The 17,782-nt window shown below is 36.3% G+C and overlaps 1 protein-coding gene across 11 annotated transcripts in view; it reads right to left on the reverse strand.

Moving 5' to 3' along the window:
- ATP10D (ATPase phospholipid transporting 10D (putative)) overlaps positions 1-17,782 on the reverse strand; it is a 113,810-nt gene that overhangs the window by 62,843 nt on the left and 33,185 nt on the right. For all 11 annotated transcript variants that reach the window (XM_063808919.1, XM_063808918.1, XM_054683164.2 and 8 more), the window contains 2 exons: positions 10,952-11,156; positions 8,548-8,633 (listed from right to left, as the gene is read on the reverse strand). In XM_063808919.1, the coding sequence (XP_063664989.1) occupies positions 8,548-8,633; positions 10,952-11,156 (291 nt within the window). The remainder of the gene's footprint in view (positions 1-8,547; positions 8,634-10,951; positions 11,157-17,782) is intronic.

Consider the following 17,782-nt stretch of genomic DNA (forward strand, 5'->3'; position numbering starts at 1 on the left):
ACAGAAGGGGGAAGGAGGGGAAGCCCAACCCAAGGAGGGGGCAGTCACCTCAATCTAGAATGTGATCAATTCTGTAAGCTCAATGACTCAATTTATTGGGAGAGGAAATGTAGAGACATACCAACCAGATGCAAAGTGTAGACCTTGTTTTGATCCTGGTTAGAATAAGACAACTATTAGAAAACATTTTTCAGACAATTGTAGATATTTGAAGAAAAGCTTGGTATTACATGATATTATGGAATGGTTAAGTTTTGTCAGGTGTGATAATGGTATTGTGGTTGTGACTCATTTAAGTCCTTATCTGCTATAAGTATATAGTAAAGTATTTACAGTGAAATTACACAGTGGAGGGGTAGGAAAGGAAGTGGAAGTGGAAACAAAGATGGAAAAACTGAAATAGCTCAGGCTGAGTGATGCCACATGGGAGTTCGTTATACTTTTCTTTCTACTTTTTTGTGTTTGAAAATTTCTGTAATAAATAATTTAAAAATTATTGAAGTAATTACTTGACTAAATTGCTACAGTGGCAAAAATACAGAGCAACAGTAATAGTTTTCACATATTTTGAAACTGTCCTTTTAATTTCAGTATGAAAATTAGGTTGTTTTCTAGCAATAAACTTCAATTTACAAGTCACTGCTTGTTCCTTACATATATAAAAGTTGTTAATATAACCTTGCTATATGAAATTACAATTAAAATAAAATAAAAATTATTCAAATAAGGTTTCATACTACAAAGAAAGAGAAAGACAGATTTATCATTTCACTCCAATACATTGTAAAGCACTTTCTTCTAACAGGTATATGTTTATATTCCTGCACATGCACAGGCCTGTGTACGAAGAGATGGTAAAAGCCAGATGCATCCTTGAGTTTAAGCTAATTCAGCTTTTTCGTTTTACAGATGAGGAAATGAAGTCTCAACATTCACATTTGCATATTAGCATTCCCAAGTAAGCACCAGCCAGTCCTCAGCAATGTGGCATTTTTTTTTTTTTTCTTATCCCTAGAGTCCTTATAGGAAAGAATTTAACACATGAAATCATCAACTCCAAAGTTCCTCGGAAAGTATTAAGATTTTTTCCCCTGAAATCCTTATTTTTCACCATTAAATCACTTTGAGGTACCACCATTAGACAAAGTTCAGCTTCTATATTAATTGTACTTACTGCAAATTCCAAAAATGTCCTGTATTTTACATGTGTCTGATAATTGGCACTTATGGTATGGTACCTTCAGAGTTTTGTATGAGGCACTGGCTGTCACATACAGCTTCCATGAAACATCTATCTACTATGTGCCCAGCACTCCAACCCAGATGCTAGAAATAGAAAAACAAACATGCAGTCTGGACTCCCGTGGTCTAAGAGGAGGTAATACAGGTAGAAACATGTAAGAGTAGTAAAAATATGATAGTATGATACGAATCTGATATTCAGCATACAGTGTAGTCACAAATAGGGAGGATGTCATTTCTACCTTAGAGCATGAAGATCAAAGAAGGTGTCATATAGACAGGTAGCTTAAGCATCTCAATTTGTGCTTAATTTTTGAAAACAGGCCACAAAGCAGGAAAAGAATAAGGAGCCAGTTTAGTGTATTAAAATAATTCCACAGAAAATCACTGTATTTACCTATACTGATTCTCTTATTAAATGCTTCCCTGCCAATGGCTGAGGCCAGCTCTCAGGATGGACATGAACAGAATAGACAAAAGCCCCTCCAATCACTAGTGAAGGCAGAATCTGAGGATTCCAGAAGGGAGGCCACTTTGGCAGTCAGGTCATGATAATCAGAAAATAAAGCAGCAAATTTCAAAGCAAACGGATATCAGAGGAGCCATCACAAATGGGAATCAAAGGGCAGGGAAACATGTTGCCCAGAAACCTAGGGAAAAGTGACAATTTGGATAGGCAGAAAGCTAATAGGGCCTTGGAACTAGGTAAGTGCTCTGAACAAGACTCAGTGCCCAGCACAGCAAATGATGCTCGAATGTGTCTATTAAGAAGAACCATATCCAAAGGGTGAAAAGAGAGGCTGACAAAAGTAGGCCATGGCTCCACTCCCAGAAATTTTGAACTACTTGTCAAGATGATACAGGAGCAAACAGTTCTGAGGTAGCAAGAGCCGGAGTCTCAGACACTAGACAAACTATCAGAATTGGGACACAGGATCAGAATTTCTGTGGCAACAGTGTTCTCATACATTTTTTAAAAAATCTAACTACATGCACTGGGCCAGATTCTTTGCAGAGTGCTATATGCTCCAGACCACAGAGTGTAGACTAGAGTTCCTTCCTGTTCTCTCCACCGCATAAACCAAATACATCCTGCTAGGGGCGAGTCTGAGCTAGTCAGGGAGTCAGCGTGCCCAGCTGTGGGAAGAGGACAGCTGAATAGGCTGCACCCTAAGACAGATCTGACCTCAGGTGAAAAAATGGCAGCCCCTGATTCTGACATTTACAAGAGGAAACTTTATTCACAGTCAGCAGCTAGAGGAAATGATCCTTGAAAAGGACTCATCCTAAGAGATGGCTTATGAGAATGTTTCTGATGAGAGAGGGGCAGCTGCCTAACTTCTTTTCATGAAGACCATCTAAAATTTCCATGGAAGGATTTTTCTAATACTAACCCCAATAACTTCAGGATAAATGTTTCTTTTTAACAAAATACACAAGGCCCTTCAGGCTCTGGCCTCTTCATGATCTGCCTTATTGCTCACCTACATTCCAGACATACTTAGCCACAAAGAACAATACAAATACACTGTAGTCTTGGGCCTCTGTGCTCTTGCCTATGTTGCTCCCTCAGCCTGAAATGCCAGCTATTCTTTTCACTTTATTGTTTGCCTGGCATCTTCTCATTCTTGAAGATTTAATTCCAGCATTATCTCCTGATTAAGACTAAGCCTTTCCCTCTTTCCACTGCATGGTTCCCTCCCTGTCCCTACCCTATCAGATGTCTGTATCCAGTGCTACTTACAGATGCTATGGAATCCTGAACAGACCAATAACAAGAAATGAAATTGAATCATTAATAAAAGACCTACCAACAACAAAAAGCCCAGGGCCAGATGGATTTATAGTCAAATTTTCTCATCAGTGCAAAAAAATATAGCTGATACCCATCTTACGGAAACTATTCCAACAAGTCAGAGGAGTCAGATTAGGGGCTCCCTAACTCATTCCATGAAGCCAGCATCACCATGATACCCAAATCTGGCAAGGACACAACAACAACAAAAAAGAAAGCTTCAGGCTAATATCCCTGATGAATACAGATGCAAAAATCTTCAATAAAATATTAGCAAACCAAAGCCAATAGCACATCAAAAAGATAATCCATCATGATCACATGGTTTTATTCCAGAGACAGAAGGATAGTTTAACATATACAAATCAATAAATGTGATTCACCACATAGACAGAATTAAAAACTAAAATTAAAAACTAAAATTAGGCTGGGCACAGTGGCTCATGCCTGTAATACCAGCACTTTGGGAGGCCAAGGCAGGCAGATCACCTGAGGCCAGGAGTTAGAGACCAGACTGGTCAACATGGCAAAACCTCATCTCTACTAAAAATACAAAAATTACCCAGGCATGGTGGCACGTGTCTATAATCCCAGCTACTCAGGAGGCTGAGGCACAACAGTTGCTTGAACCAGGAGGTGGAGGTTGCAGTGAACTGAGATCGCACCACTGTGCTCTAGCCTGGGAAATAGAGTGAGACTGTCTCGAAAAACAAACAAACAAACAAACAAAAAGAACAACAACAGCAACAACAACAAAAACCCACATAATCATTTCAATAGATGTAGAAAAAGCACTCGATAAAAACCAATATCCTTTCATGATAAAAATCCTCAACAAACTAGGTGTCAAAGGAACAAACCTCAAAATAACAAGAATCATGTATGACAAATTCACAGCCAATATCATAAAAAAGGGGGGAAAGTTGAAAGCATTCCCCCTAATAACCGGAACAAGACAAAGAGGCCTACTCTCACCACTTTTGTTCAACATAGTACTTGGAGTCCCAACCAGAGCAATCAGGCAAGAGGAAAAAAAATAAAAGGCATTCAAATTGGAAAATAGGAAGTCAAATTATCTTTGTTCACTGATGACATGTTCTTATACCTAGAAAACCCTAAAGAGTCCTCCAAAAGACTCCTATACTTGATAAGCAACTTTGGTAAAGTTTCAAAACACAAAATCAATGCACAAAATCAGTAGCATTTCTATATACCAATAACATTCTAACTGAGAACCAAATAAAGAACTCAATCTCATTTATAGTAGCCACACACACACAAAATAAAATACTTAGAAATACGTTTAACCAAGGACGTGAAAGATCTCTACAAGGAGAAGTACAAAACACTGATTAAAGAAGCTGTAGATGACACAAATAAATGAAAAAAGATCCCATGCTCATGGATTGGAAGAATCAGTATTGTTAAAAATGTCCACACTGCCCAAAGAAATCTACAGATTCAATGTAATTCCTATAAAATATCAACGTCATTTTTCACAGAATTAGAAAAAAGAATTCTAAAATCATACAGAACCAAAAAAAAGTCAAAATAGCCAAAACAATCCAGAACAACAACAAAAAAAGCTGGAGGTACCACATGACCTGACTTCAAACTATACTACAAGGCTACAGTAACCAAAACAGCATGGTACTGCTACAAAAATATAGACACGTAGATCAGTGGAAAAGAATAGAGCACCCAGAATTGAAGCCACATGTCTACAACCAACTGATCTTTGACAAAGTTGACAAAAATAAGCAATGGGGAAAGTACACCCTACTCAATAAATGGCGCTGGGAAAATTGGCTAGGCATATGTAGAAGAATAAACTAAATCCCTACCTCTCACCATCTACAAAAATTAACTCAAGATGGATTAAAGACTCAAATGTAAGACCTGAAACTATGAAAATCTTAGAAGAAAACCCAGAAAAAAATCTTCTGGACATTGGCCTAACCAAAGAATTTATGATTAAGACTTCGAAAGCAAATGCAACAAAACAAAAATAGACAAATCATATTTAATTGAAATAAATGGCTTCTACATAGCAAAAGAAACAATCAAGAGAGTAAACAGACAATGTACAGAATGGGAGGAAATATTTGCAAACTATGCATCTAACAAAGAACCAATATCCAGAATCTACAAGGAACTCAAACAAATCAACAACTACAAAACAGTAGACAAAAGACATCAACAGACATTTCTCAAAAGAAGACATACAAGAGGCCAACAAGCATAAGAAAAAATGGTCAGCATCACGAGTCATCAGAGAAATGCCAATTAAAACCACAATGAGATACCATCTCACACCAGTCAGAATGACTATTACTAAAAAGTCAAAAAATAACAGATGTTGGCAAGGATGCAGAGAAAAAGGAATGCTTATACACTGTTGGTGTGTATGTAAATTAGTATAACCCCTGTGGATAACAGTATGAAGACCTCTCAACAAACTAAAAATAGAACTACCATTTGTCCCAGCAATCCCACTACTGGGTATCTACCCAAAGGAAAAGAAAATGTTATATTAAGAACACACCCACACTTATGTGTTTCTTATCATGCTATTCACAACAGTGAAGTAATGAAATCAACCTAAGTGTCCATCAATGGATGATTAAGGACAATGTGGTATATATATATATATATATATATATATATGTATATATACACACACACACACACACCATGGACTACTATTCAGCTATAAAAAAACAATGAAATCATGACTTTTGCAGCAACATGGATGGAGCTTGAGACCATTGTCCTAAGTGAACTAACTCAAAACGAGAAAATCAATACTGCATGTTCTCACTCATAAGTGAGAGCTAAAGAATGGGTATACATGGACACATGGAGGGAAATAATAGACACTGGGGACTCCAGAAGAAAGGAGGGTGGGAGGGGCATGAGGGTTGAAAAATTACCTATTAGAAACAACGTTCACCATTCGGGAGATGGGTACACTAGGCACCCAAACCTCACCATTGCACAACATATCCATGTAATAAATCTGCACAAAGACCATTGAACCTATAAAAATAAAATTAAAAGATGCTACTATTATATTCTACATTTCCTTCCATCGCACTGTTACTTTTCCTAGAATTTTAACAAACTTCATTGAGTTGTTTATCCATTTATCTGTTGATGAACATTTGGGTTTCTGCCAGTTTTTGGCTATTACAAATAAAGCTGCTATGAGCATTGTATACAGGTCATAGAATGGACAAATATTTTCATTTTTCTTGGGTAATTGTCTAGGAGTGGGATGGCCATGTTATATAATGGGCATATGCTTAGCTTTTTCCAAAATTTCCAAATTGTTTTCCAAAGTGGTTGTACTATTTTACATTCCCACCAGTAGCATATGAGTGTTCAAGTTCCTCTACATCCTTGCCAACACTTGGTACACTTGATCTTTTTAATTGTAGCAGGTAAAGCTCTGTGGTTTAACCTGCATCTTTTCACAAAATTATTTGCCATTCATATGTCAAATACATCAGTTCAAAGTCTTTTGACCATTTTTAAAGTTGTATTGTTTGTTTTATTACTGGGTTTCAAGATTCCTTTATATATTATGAATATAAGTCCTATAGGAAATACATGGATTGCAAATATTTTCTTCCTGTCTGTGACTTGTCTTTTCATTGTAAAAACAGTATCATTGGAGGAGCAAAATTTTAAATTTTGATGAGTTCTTTTATTTGTCTTTAATGGATTGTGATTTTGGTGTTGTATCTAAGAAATCTTTGCATAATACAAAGTAAAAAGATTTCCACCATTTTTTTTCTGAAAGTTTTCATAACTGTAGATGTACATTTAAGTCTAGGATTCACTTTCAGTTAATTTTTGTAAACGGTGAGAGGTATGGATTGGAGTTCACGTTTGAAAATATAAATACCCCATTGTTGCAGTACTGTTTGTTGAAACGATAACCTTTCTCCATCTATGTGTCTTTGCACCTTTGTTAAAAACCAGTTGTCCATAAATGTGTCGGTCTATTTCTAGACTCTATAATCTCTTCCATTGATCTCCTGGTCTATCTTTATGCCAAAATGACACTGGCCTGATTATTATACCTTTCTGATAAATCTTGCAATCATGTGGTTTTAGCCTTCTAGCTTTTTTCTTGTTTTTTCAAAATTGCTTTAGTTATTTCGCATCTCCACTTAAATTTTAAAATAAGATTGTCAATTTCTTAAAGACCTTGCTGAGATTTTGATTGGGATTTCACTGACTCTATAGATAAATCTGGGGGGAAACTGATTTCCAATTAAGTAGCTCTTCAATTTTGTTTCACTAGTGTTTAGTGGTCCAGTGTACAGGTAGCTCACATTTTTTGTCAGATTTATACTTAAGCATTCCATTTTTCTGATGCTATAATAAATTGTATTTTTAAAAATTTCAATATCTGCTAATTATTAGCATATTAAAATACAATCGATTTTTGTATCTGGATCTTGTTTTCTACAACATTGCTAAACTCATTATTTCTAGTAGTTTTTTGGAGATTTCATCAGATTTTCTACAAAGAACATTATACCATCTGTGAATAAAAGATAGTTTTACTTCTTTCTTGTTTGATATCTTTCATTTCCTTTTCTTGCCTGACTACACTAGCTAGACCTTCCAGTGTAAGCTTGTCTTGTTCCTGATCTCAGGGGAGAAGTATTTCATGATTAAATATGCTGCTGGCTCTAGGTTTTTCATGGGTGCCTTTTATCAGATTAAGTTCCCTTCTACTTCTAGTTTGCAGGAATGGAAGTTAGATTTTGTAAGATGCTTTTTCTACATCTATGAGATGACCACCTGGTTTTTCCCTTTTGATTTGTTTAATATGGTTTGTTAATATAGTACCAGAATGGTGAATTACATTGTATTATTTTCTAATGTTAAACCAAACCTGATTTTTGGGGAATAAGTCCCACTGGGTCATAATATATTATCATTTTCATACACAGTTGGATTTGATTTGTTATAATTTTGTGTGGAATTTTTGCATCTATGCTCATGTAGGATGTTGGTCTTCTATTAAATGTCTTTATATGCTTTTGGTATCAAGGTAATAGTATCAGGATAATTCTCATTTCAAAAAATGATTTGGGAACTTTGCTCTTCTCACACTGTGAAGTAGGTCTAATTGTCTTCTCTTAAAAATCAGGAAACTGAGGATCAAAGTGGGTAGATAACTTGGCTCACGGCCATAGAGCATTCATGGGCTGATGCCTGAAATTAGGTAAGGACCCCAAATTCTAGCTGCCCTGGCAAAGGGGATATGGATGCCACAAGATACCTCCAGAATGAATATTATATGTGTATATGTGTGTGTATAAATACTTATTAAATAATTAAAATAAGCCAAACTATTTTAGTAGGTGGCTAAAGTTACGATCTTTAGTGATTTAACAAGGGTATAAGCACAGAAACACTTTATCAAATTAAGTACGATTGCAACACACAATTCCACTCACACCCACAAATGTTCGTCATGTATTACTCACAGGAAGCCTCGGAATCTGCTGAGGTCATTGTTTGGGCTTTCACATTCTATCCTACTGGAAAACTTCTCAGGATCAACTTCAGAGTCCTAAAAATATTTTTTGAATCACAAAATAAGAATTCAAGGTTAAACCCTTAATATTGAAGTGTTTTATCACTTTCATCAATTCTTAAAATAATGCTAAGCCTTTTTGCAATGAAGTTCATATCATGAATTTCCCAAAGGAAGGAAAGTAGAGGCATAATCATGTGATCCATATTTGGGATCAGAATGGTCCTAGGGCATTAATAAACATCTGCAGGTGATGGGAATGACTGAGTCATTTACCGAAATCCACACAGGACTCCCCAGAAGAGAGCTTATACTTATAAACACCTTTTTATCAATAAAGCACTGAAAAACTGAAAATACTTTTGTTGTTGGTCTTTAATCACATAAGTGGTTTTTGAGATTAAATGTATATGTGAACACTCCGAGAATATATGCACTTGATCTCAGCCAAATTTTATAAATAAAACATTTAAAAATAAACTAGACATCAATACCTATAATATTTTCTAATGGATCAGACAGATAATTTCAGAATTCTTTATGAAAACAATGAACAAATAAGCAAAGTGCCTTTGTAGGACACAGCTCCTTTAAGGTATGGATTCCCCTGAAACAAGCCACATCAACCTTATTTCATTACTTTTATTTTCATATCCATTTGACCAGTAAGATAAATGCTATTGATATTGATATATCATAATTAAGTATATAATAGAAAACATGAAAATGTGAATTATATGATATGATTTATTTTCTAATGAGTAATATCCATGGAGTTTTTTGACGCACTAAAATCTGTTATGCACTTTAAATATATTAGCTAATTTCTTCTTCACAACTCCATGAGGTAGGTACTAAAATAATTGGGTCTAATTAACAGATGAGGAAAGAGACACAAAGAGGATCAGTAATTTGCCAAAGTTCTCAAAACAAGAAAGTGTTTAGAGCAGGATTACAATCGAGGTCACCAGATTCACCCTTAATGAACCCACAGTGTGCTGATTAGTATTAGACTGGTGCAAAAGTAGTCATGCTTTTTGCCATTACTTTTAATGCAAATATTAATTGCTGATTAATACTCACAGTGGGTGTGTAGTGGTACAACAGAATTTTTACCAATGTCTTTGGTACCAGACTACTTACAGAAGTGACAATGACAGTAGTCTAAGAGGCATATCAATCACAGAGGATCTAAATGAAATCCATAGGTAGAGAGGTGGGCCCAATATGACAAGATGAAATTTACCAAAGATAAAGGTATTAGTAGGCTAAAACACTTTTTTTGGTTTCTAAGTGTAAGACGGAGTAACCCTGACTTAACAGTAGTTTGGGTTAAAAAAAAAAATAGACTGAGCGCAGTGGCTCACTCCTGTAATCCCAGCACTCTGGGAGGCCGAGGCACGTGGATCACGAGGTGAGGATATCAAGACCATCCTGGCTAACACGGTCAAACCGTGTCTCTACTAAAAATACAAAAAATTAGCCTGGCATGGTGGCACGTGCCTGTAGTCTCAGCTACTCAGGAGGCTGAGGCAGGAGAATCATTTGAACATAGGAGGCGGTGGTTGCAGTGAGCAGAGATTGCGCCACTGCACTCCAGCCTGGGCTATAGAGCGAGACTCTGTCTCAAAACAACAACAACAACAAAAATCATTAAATTGTAAAATACTTCATCTCAAATGCTTCCAGAGAAAGGGGAGGGAAACTATTTAGACACTATATATGCTGTTTTCATACATAGTGAAATTCAAATAATACATATGAAAACATATGTATTATTTCATTTGAATCCTACAACAGTGCTATAGAGTAGATACCATCATTTTCATTTTAAGATAAAAAAACTGAGGCATAAAGTGTTTAAATGACTTGTCCAAAGTCTCACAGTAAATTAATAGCAGAGTTGTGATTCATTTAAATCCATGTCAATATAACTTCAAGGTTTCTGTTTCCCTCTGCACAATACTGAGAAGCGTCTAAAAGCTAAGTAGCATGAAAAGCTGCTAAAGTTTTAAGCTTTGGTATATAAGTAATTACAGATTTTAGAAATAATGATAACTAAAAATAAGATACAAAGTCTAAGTTTAAGAAAAATAATTCTGTTAGGTTCCTTTAATTCCATTCTCAAAAATATGAGTGCTACACTAAAGTGTGTAAATTCTGAAGTCATTTTATCCTCATCTAGAAAAGAGTATACTTCCACTCATATCTGGAAGTGAATGAAACCTTCTGGGATTCTATTTCATCCTGGTGAAAATGAATTAAAAATCTCTTTATCTGTAATGTGAAAATAAGCTCAGTCATCTTCTGAAAAAAAATGTTAATAAGCCACTAACTGAGAACATATGACTTACCTGTTCTGCATATCCTCGAACCACCTGCCTCTGTTTTAAATTGCTCTCTCCATCAAGACCAGAAGTCTCAATGTGACAGATTCCATCTGGATCAGTGGAAAAGAGTAGTACCATGTCTGCAGGGATGACCTCATTACAGGAGAGGCGAATAAAGTCCCCAACAGTAACGTCTTTCCAGCATCGGTCAATGTATTTTTTCTCTTTCCTGTAATTAAAAAAAAAAGTTTAAAAAAAAGAATATCAAGTGAAAAATACATACAATGTTTTTTAAAAATTTTTTTAGTGTATAATTTAAAGTATATATTAAGTATTAGGGTAAATTTTAATCTATTAAATGCTCAAAGGGGCCAGGCAAGTTGGCTCATGCCTGTAATCCCAGAACTTTGGGAGGCCGAGATGGGTGGATCGCCTGAGGTCAGGAGTTCCAGACCAGCCTGGCCAACATGGTGAAACCCTGTCTCTACTAAAATACAAAAATTAGCTGGGCATGGTGGCACGCACTTGCAATCCCAGCTACTTGGGAGGCTGAGACGGGAGAATCGCTTGAACCCAGGAGGTGGAGGCTCCAGTGAGCCTAGATCACCCCACTGCACTCCAGCTTGGGCGACAGAGCTGTCTCAAACAAACAAAAACAAACAAACAAAATGCTAAAAGGGAAGCCGCAGAATTGGCAACCCCTAAATTCCACAAATGCTTCACCTGAAAATTTAGTTACTGAGCCACTGAAACATATTTCTCAGCTCTTTCTTCCTGTGGGATTTTGAACCATTATGCTGTTTGAATCTAACTCTGGAATAAAATTACAATCAACATTTGATGGGCTCATTCAGATACAAAGTAATTCCTTCATGCTGCTCTGTGGTCAGATACCAAGGATCTGAAGGTGCATAAGACACATCATCTGCTCTCAGCATTTCCCATCAGGCAGATAGGATGGGTTACCATTATGCTCCACGATGCATTTTCGTTAGGGTAGAATGAGGACATTTGTATAGTAGAATGTCATTTTCCCTAGGGTAAAATAAGGACATTTGTATAGTAGAATGTCATGTGTCATGTTAGCTAGTTAGGTGGCATTTCACATATGATGCCACCAACAAAAGTTAACAAGGTCTGTCTTATTCCTTCATTGTCTCCCAAATATCCATAAAAAAACTAATATTTGTGACAAATATAACAAAATACACTTATTTTATTTCATCAGATTAAATAGCAATCACACCTTACACAAATACTTTAACAAATTCTGCCATACAGAATTACATCAGCTCTTTCAAGAAATATTTAGCTTAAAAGGCTACCTAAGAAGTACATTTTCAGGACATACCAAATGCACAAGGTTGAAACCAACAAAAGAAATCTTTGATTATCTGAAGGGTTTATTGGTCCATGGAGAAAGGCAAATCAACAGTTTATTTTGTCTTTACCAAACTTTTCCCTGGTGTCTGTGCGTATCAGTTCATTCTTCCATAGAGGCAGGTAACAGAGCAAAGATAAAAAAGGTAGGCAGGGGTATTATTTTGACAGTTCGGTCCTCCATGCCATATCTAGGAGTAGGAATTTCATTCCATAGGAAATGGAGAGTAACTAAAAGTCCAGACAAAGAAGAATGTGACCATACTTCTGTTTGCCAACTCCTGAGACAGAGTAATGAATGGATTTTTGGATGGCAGTTTATTTAGGAGTATGGCCAAAAGACCAACGGTAAGTTATTGAAATAATTCAGGGGAGGAATGAGGATGGTCAGAATTAAGGCAGTAGCAACACAGATACATAAAAGATGAAATCAAGACATATTAGGTACCGGAAACAAGTTTTTGGACTTACTACAGGTAAAGGAATTATCCAGGGTGACACTATGGTTCCTAACGTGTACGATGAGGTGATGGATGGTGCTGTCATAGGTCTCAGATTTTAGAAGCAACTGGTTGTATCACAGGTGAGATAACTTCAGTTTGAAAAGTTTTTATTTGAAGTATCTGCCCAGCAGTTTGAGGGTCCTGATCTGGAGATCATGAGTAAAGATTTGGAAGTCCTAGGTACATAGATGGCAGTTGATTCCAGGTAAGGACAAGGTTTCTCAGGGAGTCTTCAAAGTGATAGTAAGGTGAAAGAAGACCCGAGATAAGTGGTGTCTCAGAAATCAAGGAAGAAGGAAATTTATAAGAGGGAGTCACAATAGTTGAAAGCCACAGAGGAGTCCTGTATAATAAAGACCCAGCTGCCTACAGTATTTGGCTGTTAGGTCTGGTGGCCTTGGAGAAAGTTGATAACGTGAAATTGTTGATTGGAAGAGTGAAGAAGAAAGTGTAATCTCTGTGAATCAGGGAGTAATTAGAAGTTACAGAGGCCGGGCACGGTGGCTCACGCCAGTAATCCCAGCACGTTGGGAGGCCGAGGTGGGCGGATCACAGGGTCAGGAGATTGAGACCATTCTGGCCAATATGGTGAAACCCTGTCTCTACTAAAATACAAAAAATTAGCCGGATGTGGTGGTGCATGCCTGTAATACCAGCTACTCGGGAGGCTGAGGCAGGGGAATCGCTTGAACCTAGGAGGTGGAGGTTGCAGTGAGCCAAGGTTGCGCCACTGCACTCCAACCTGTTTTTGAGACAGAGCAAGACTCTGTCTCAAAAAACAAAACAAAACAAAAAAGAAGTTACCGAAGTAGAATATTTCGTGAAGGTTACCTACGAAAAGAATAAGGGGTGAAGGTAGCCACTGCCAGGGAAGGTAAGTCAAAGGACAGTAAAGATGAGCGAACTGGGCATGCACATAGGATGCAGGGGAGAAGCCAATGCAAAAGGCAAGGTGGAAGAAAAAGGAGGGAGAGGAGATGTTGGTTGAAGCTACAGAGAAGCAACAGGAATGAGATGAAAAATATAGATGGAAGGATTACTGTTACAAGAAAGGGAATTCCCTCTTCATCTAAGGTCAGAAGAAAGTAGGTAAAGACATAGATGGTATAATTTGAGGTACATAATTCATGCTTACTGCTCTCTACTTTCTATCTGAAGAAAGCCAGGAGGAAATTTGCTGAGAACTTGTGAAGGCCCAAAGAGAGACAGACTTCGACATTTGGGTTAGGAATTTTATATTCTTTCAAATATAAGAAGTAACATTGCTCTAAGGAACAAGTTTCTTTCTCTATATTAGAAGAAAACTCAAACGAAGTCACTTTCACATTCGAATTCACTTCATTTTTCCCCATTTGTAGCATGTACCAAGATTTAAACAAAACAAAACACTAGCTAATTTTCCCAATCGCTGGCTAGCTCAGGTCTAGAAACATATACTGATATTAATATCCCAGTTACCATGTTAGGTGCATAGTACAAAATGCACAAAAATGATTAAGATAGGGTCCCCACTCTAGAGAGGTTATGGTCAAAATTTGAAACAGAGACACAAACAGCAATTTCCTAAAAGGGAGCTGTCTACAGGCTACTATGGGGGCAAACAGGAAGGGCACTGGGCCTTGGAGGAAGTGATACCCGAACTGAGTCTTAAAGGGTGTTCAAGAATGAATCAGGCAAAGAAAGGTGAGACAGCACATCAGTCCCAGTGGAGGAATAAAGAAGGCTTCAGAGAGCACGGTGGGAAAGCAACCACAGGTTAAACCACAATGCTCACAGCCACATTTAACTAGCCTGGAACATTTACAGTGTTGGGAGATGGAAACATAAGGCTACATTTCCTTTCCTGATATATAATTAAAACTAGTAAGAGGACTTTCTTCTTTCCCCAGAGCCTAAATGCACAACTAGAACTTCTTGCATCTCCTTGGTGGTTTGTGCTTGTGTGTGACTCTCAATGACCAGGACACAGCATCCACAATCCCTCCTTTAGGAAAGCTTCTAGGCCCATTTTGTTTCTTATAAGTTCAGTAGCAAACAGCTCTGCTACACAAGCACTGGGAAAAGTTGGAACTAATACACACTGAACGATTAACAGTGATTCCACTAGGATGGGAGCTGGTAAGGGACAAAAGGGAGAAGTAAGAATGAAGGGTGGGGAATGTGGACGCCTACTTCACTTTATCTTTAAAGAGAGAAAGGGTAGGATTATGAATTAATTATTCTTTTTGGTATTTTTAGTATGTTTCCAATAAAACACTGAATTATTTATAATAAGCAAATAATGAATTATCATTGGGCACAAAATCAGCCAAGATTTATTAGATGCTTTACATATATCAACTTATTTAATTTTTGAATCAATGTTGTGGTTGGTATCATGAAAACAGGACAGCCCCACTTTTACAAATTAGAAAAAATTGGCCTTGACAAGTTAAGTAACTTGTTCAATGTTACACAGCTCTTAAGTGGCCCTGTAAATTGAAACAAGGCAGGTATACCCAGAGTCTACCCTCTCAAATACTAGAGTTTACTACCAGCTACAGTCACTTCTGATAACCACCAAATAAAATGTGGTTTAATTGTGTATTTTCAAGAAAATTTGAAGAATCTAAAATTTTTGTTTCATAAAGTGTGTTACTAAGGTTAATTATCTTAGATGGCTACTGAAGTTCTCATTTTACAAATCATGAAATTCTATGGATTTATAAGATAATCCTAAAATGTTAACTAATATTTTGAAACTTCTAACATCAACAACATGGTGATTTTTAAAGGTCAGAAAATAATGTGCATTCCTTGATGGCAGACACTGTATCTATTTTTAGTTTAAATCCTCTAAGTCTCTCAGTGCTTACCACATAGCAGGCACTCAAATTTGTTGAATGATTAATAGTCTTATTTTCAAGACAGTTTCATTATGTTAAAACAGATTTTAAAACCTTATAAGTGTCCCCTATTTTAAGGGAAATCTTAAGAAAGTCAGGTTTTCTATAATAGCTTATTCTAACTTAATTGGGGGTATAATAGAGTTTAAATGATTAATTTCTAGACTAGTGTTTGTTATTCCAAATGATACTTTTCTATAGAAAATTAAGCGCCTTGTGAAACACCACCTACTACAAAAAAGAACCAAATTATCTGCTTAGAAATGTTAATATGCTTCTTCCAAAAACTTGCTAAATAGCCCCCATAATTTCATCCTAAATTTGTGGAGAAATAATTTGTTTGTAAGTTGATTTCTTTGTATTTCATATACATTTACATTAGCATATTTAAATCAACAAGGCATGGTTTTATATCCCATCTTTATTTCTTTATAACCTTATAATAATTGTTCCAGAAATGATCTGGGGGAAAAACATAAGCACTATTTCTTCTACAATACCAAACAAAAGCAAATTATATTATACACAGATAAAAACACATAAAATTACCTGAGCCTATTAAGAAACACAAACATAAAGGAACATCTTAGAATGGATATTAAATAACTGACTATAATACTGCATTTCATCTTTAAGTTTATATGAAAATCAATCTGGACTATGTCTAAAAGGACACCTGAGAAAAAAGTTATACCAGGTCTTCCACTGGGTAATTTTAATATTTTAAAAATTGTGCAGTGTTTTCAGGAGTTCTCAAATGTTAATGAAATGACTTGATGTGACAAACATAAACTCTAGCAAATAGTCATTATTAACCTATAATAATAATCATAACGGCTTTTACCTAGCACTTGAAAAAGACTAGGTGCTATGAAGTAAGTTTTATTATTACATTCATAATACAGGAAACTGGGTGTTTAGCTGCTTTTTGTAAATTGCCCAAGGTTGCACAGCTAAGTGAGAGAATCAGATTAAATGTTGTAGAACAACCTAGAAAAGCAAATAAACACACACTATCAACTCCAAATTGCAATTAAGATCTGTAATTATTTCATTCATTTGAGACAGGGTCTCTCTCTTTTGCCCGGATTGGAGTGTAGTGGCCCAATGTTGGCTCACTGCAACCTCCACCTCCTGGGCTCAGGCGATCCTCCCACCTCAGCCTCCCAATATCTGGGACTACACGCACACCCCACCATGCCTGGCTAATTTTTTGTTGTTTTTTGGTAGAGACAGGATTTTGCCATGTTGCCCAGGCTGGTCTCAAACTCCTGAACTCATGCAATCCAGCCACCTCAGCCTCCCAAAGTGGTGGGATTACATGTGTGAGCCACTGCACCTGGCCTGAAATTATTTATATATTTGCATTTGTATTCAAAAATATATATAATAAGCATTCTTTCCATTTGCCAAATTTGGCATTCACTGGGTAATCTTAAAACTGGCCAAATTCTGGACTTTGTTCATCATATAATCATTGTAAAGTATTGTTTCTTATAGCTATTTTTTGAGACTAGAGACTGTACTGATATTTTAGTTCTCTATCTCTGGTATATAATAAGCATTCAAATGTTACTAAATTATTAATAGAACTGTTTTAGTCAAATGCTCTATGCCTTTAAATGAAAACCAATGACTTATACCATTATTTCATTTTAAAATACAACACATGTGTTTTTCTGGTTTCGTTTAGACTGGACATGAGTATAAGAGAAAAAACAGAACTAATTTCTCATTATCCAAGAAATCTCAAATCATCTTACAAAAGATAAATAAAGTTCTTTTCCTTGTTTTCTTGATAGATCATAAAAACAAACATTGTGAAAGTCACTGAAGAATTCTAATAATGAACAAAATACGAATTCTGCAGCTTTCAGATTAAATATCACTTCTTCAGAGAAGCCTTTCCTAACATTTTCCTCTTTGGATCACATAAGATTGAAGACAAGTTATATTTGTCTATACGGTTTACTAAGTATTAACTTACATCTAAGAATAAAAACCCAGGAGCTGCAAATAATATACACTACAGTTTAAGACTCACCTTCACTGAGTTTATTATTGGCTACATAGACTCTCTATTTCAT

The sequence above is a fragment of the Pan troglodytes genome, chromosome 3 (genome assembly GCF_028858775.2).
Source record: "Pan troglodytes isolate AG18354 chromosome 3, NHGRI_mPanTro3-v2.0_pri, whole genome shotgun sequence".
NCBI classification, from domain to species: domain Eukaryota; kingdom Metazoa; phylum Chordata; class Mammalia; order Primates; family Hominidae; genus Pan; species Pan troglodytes.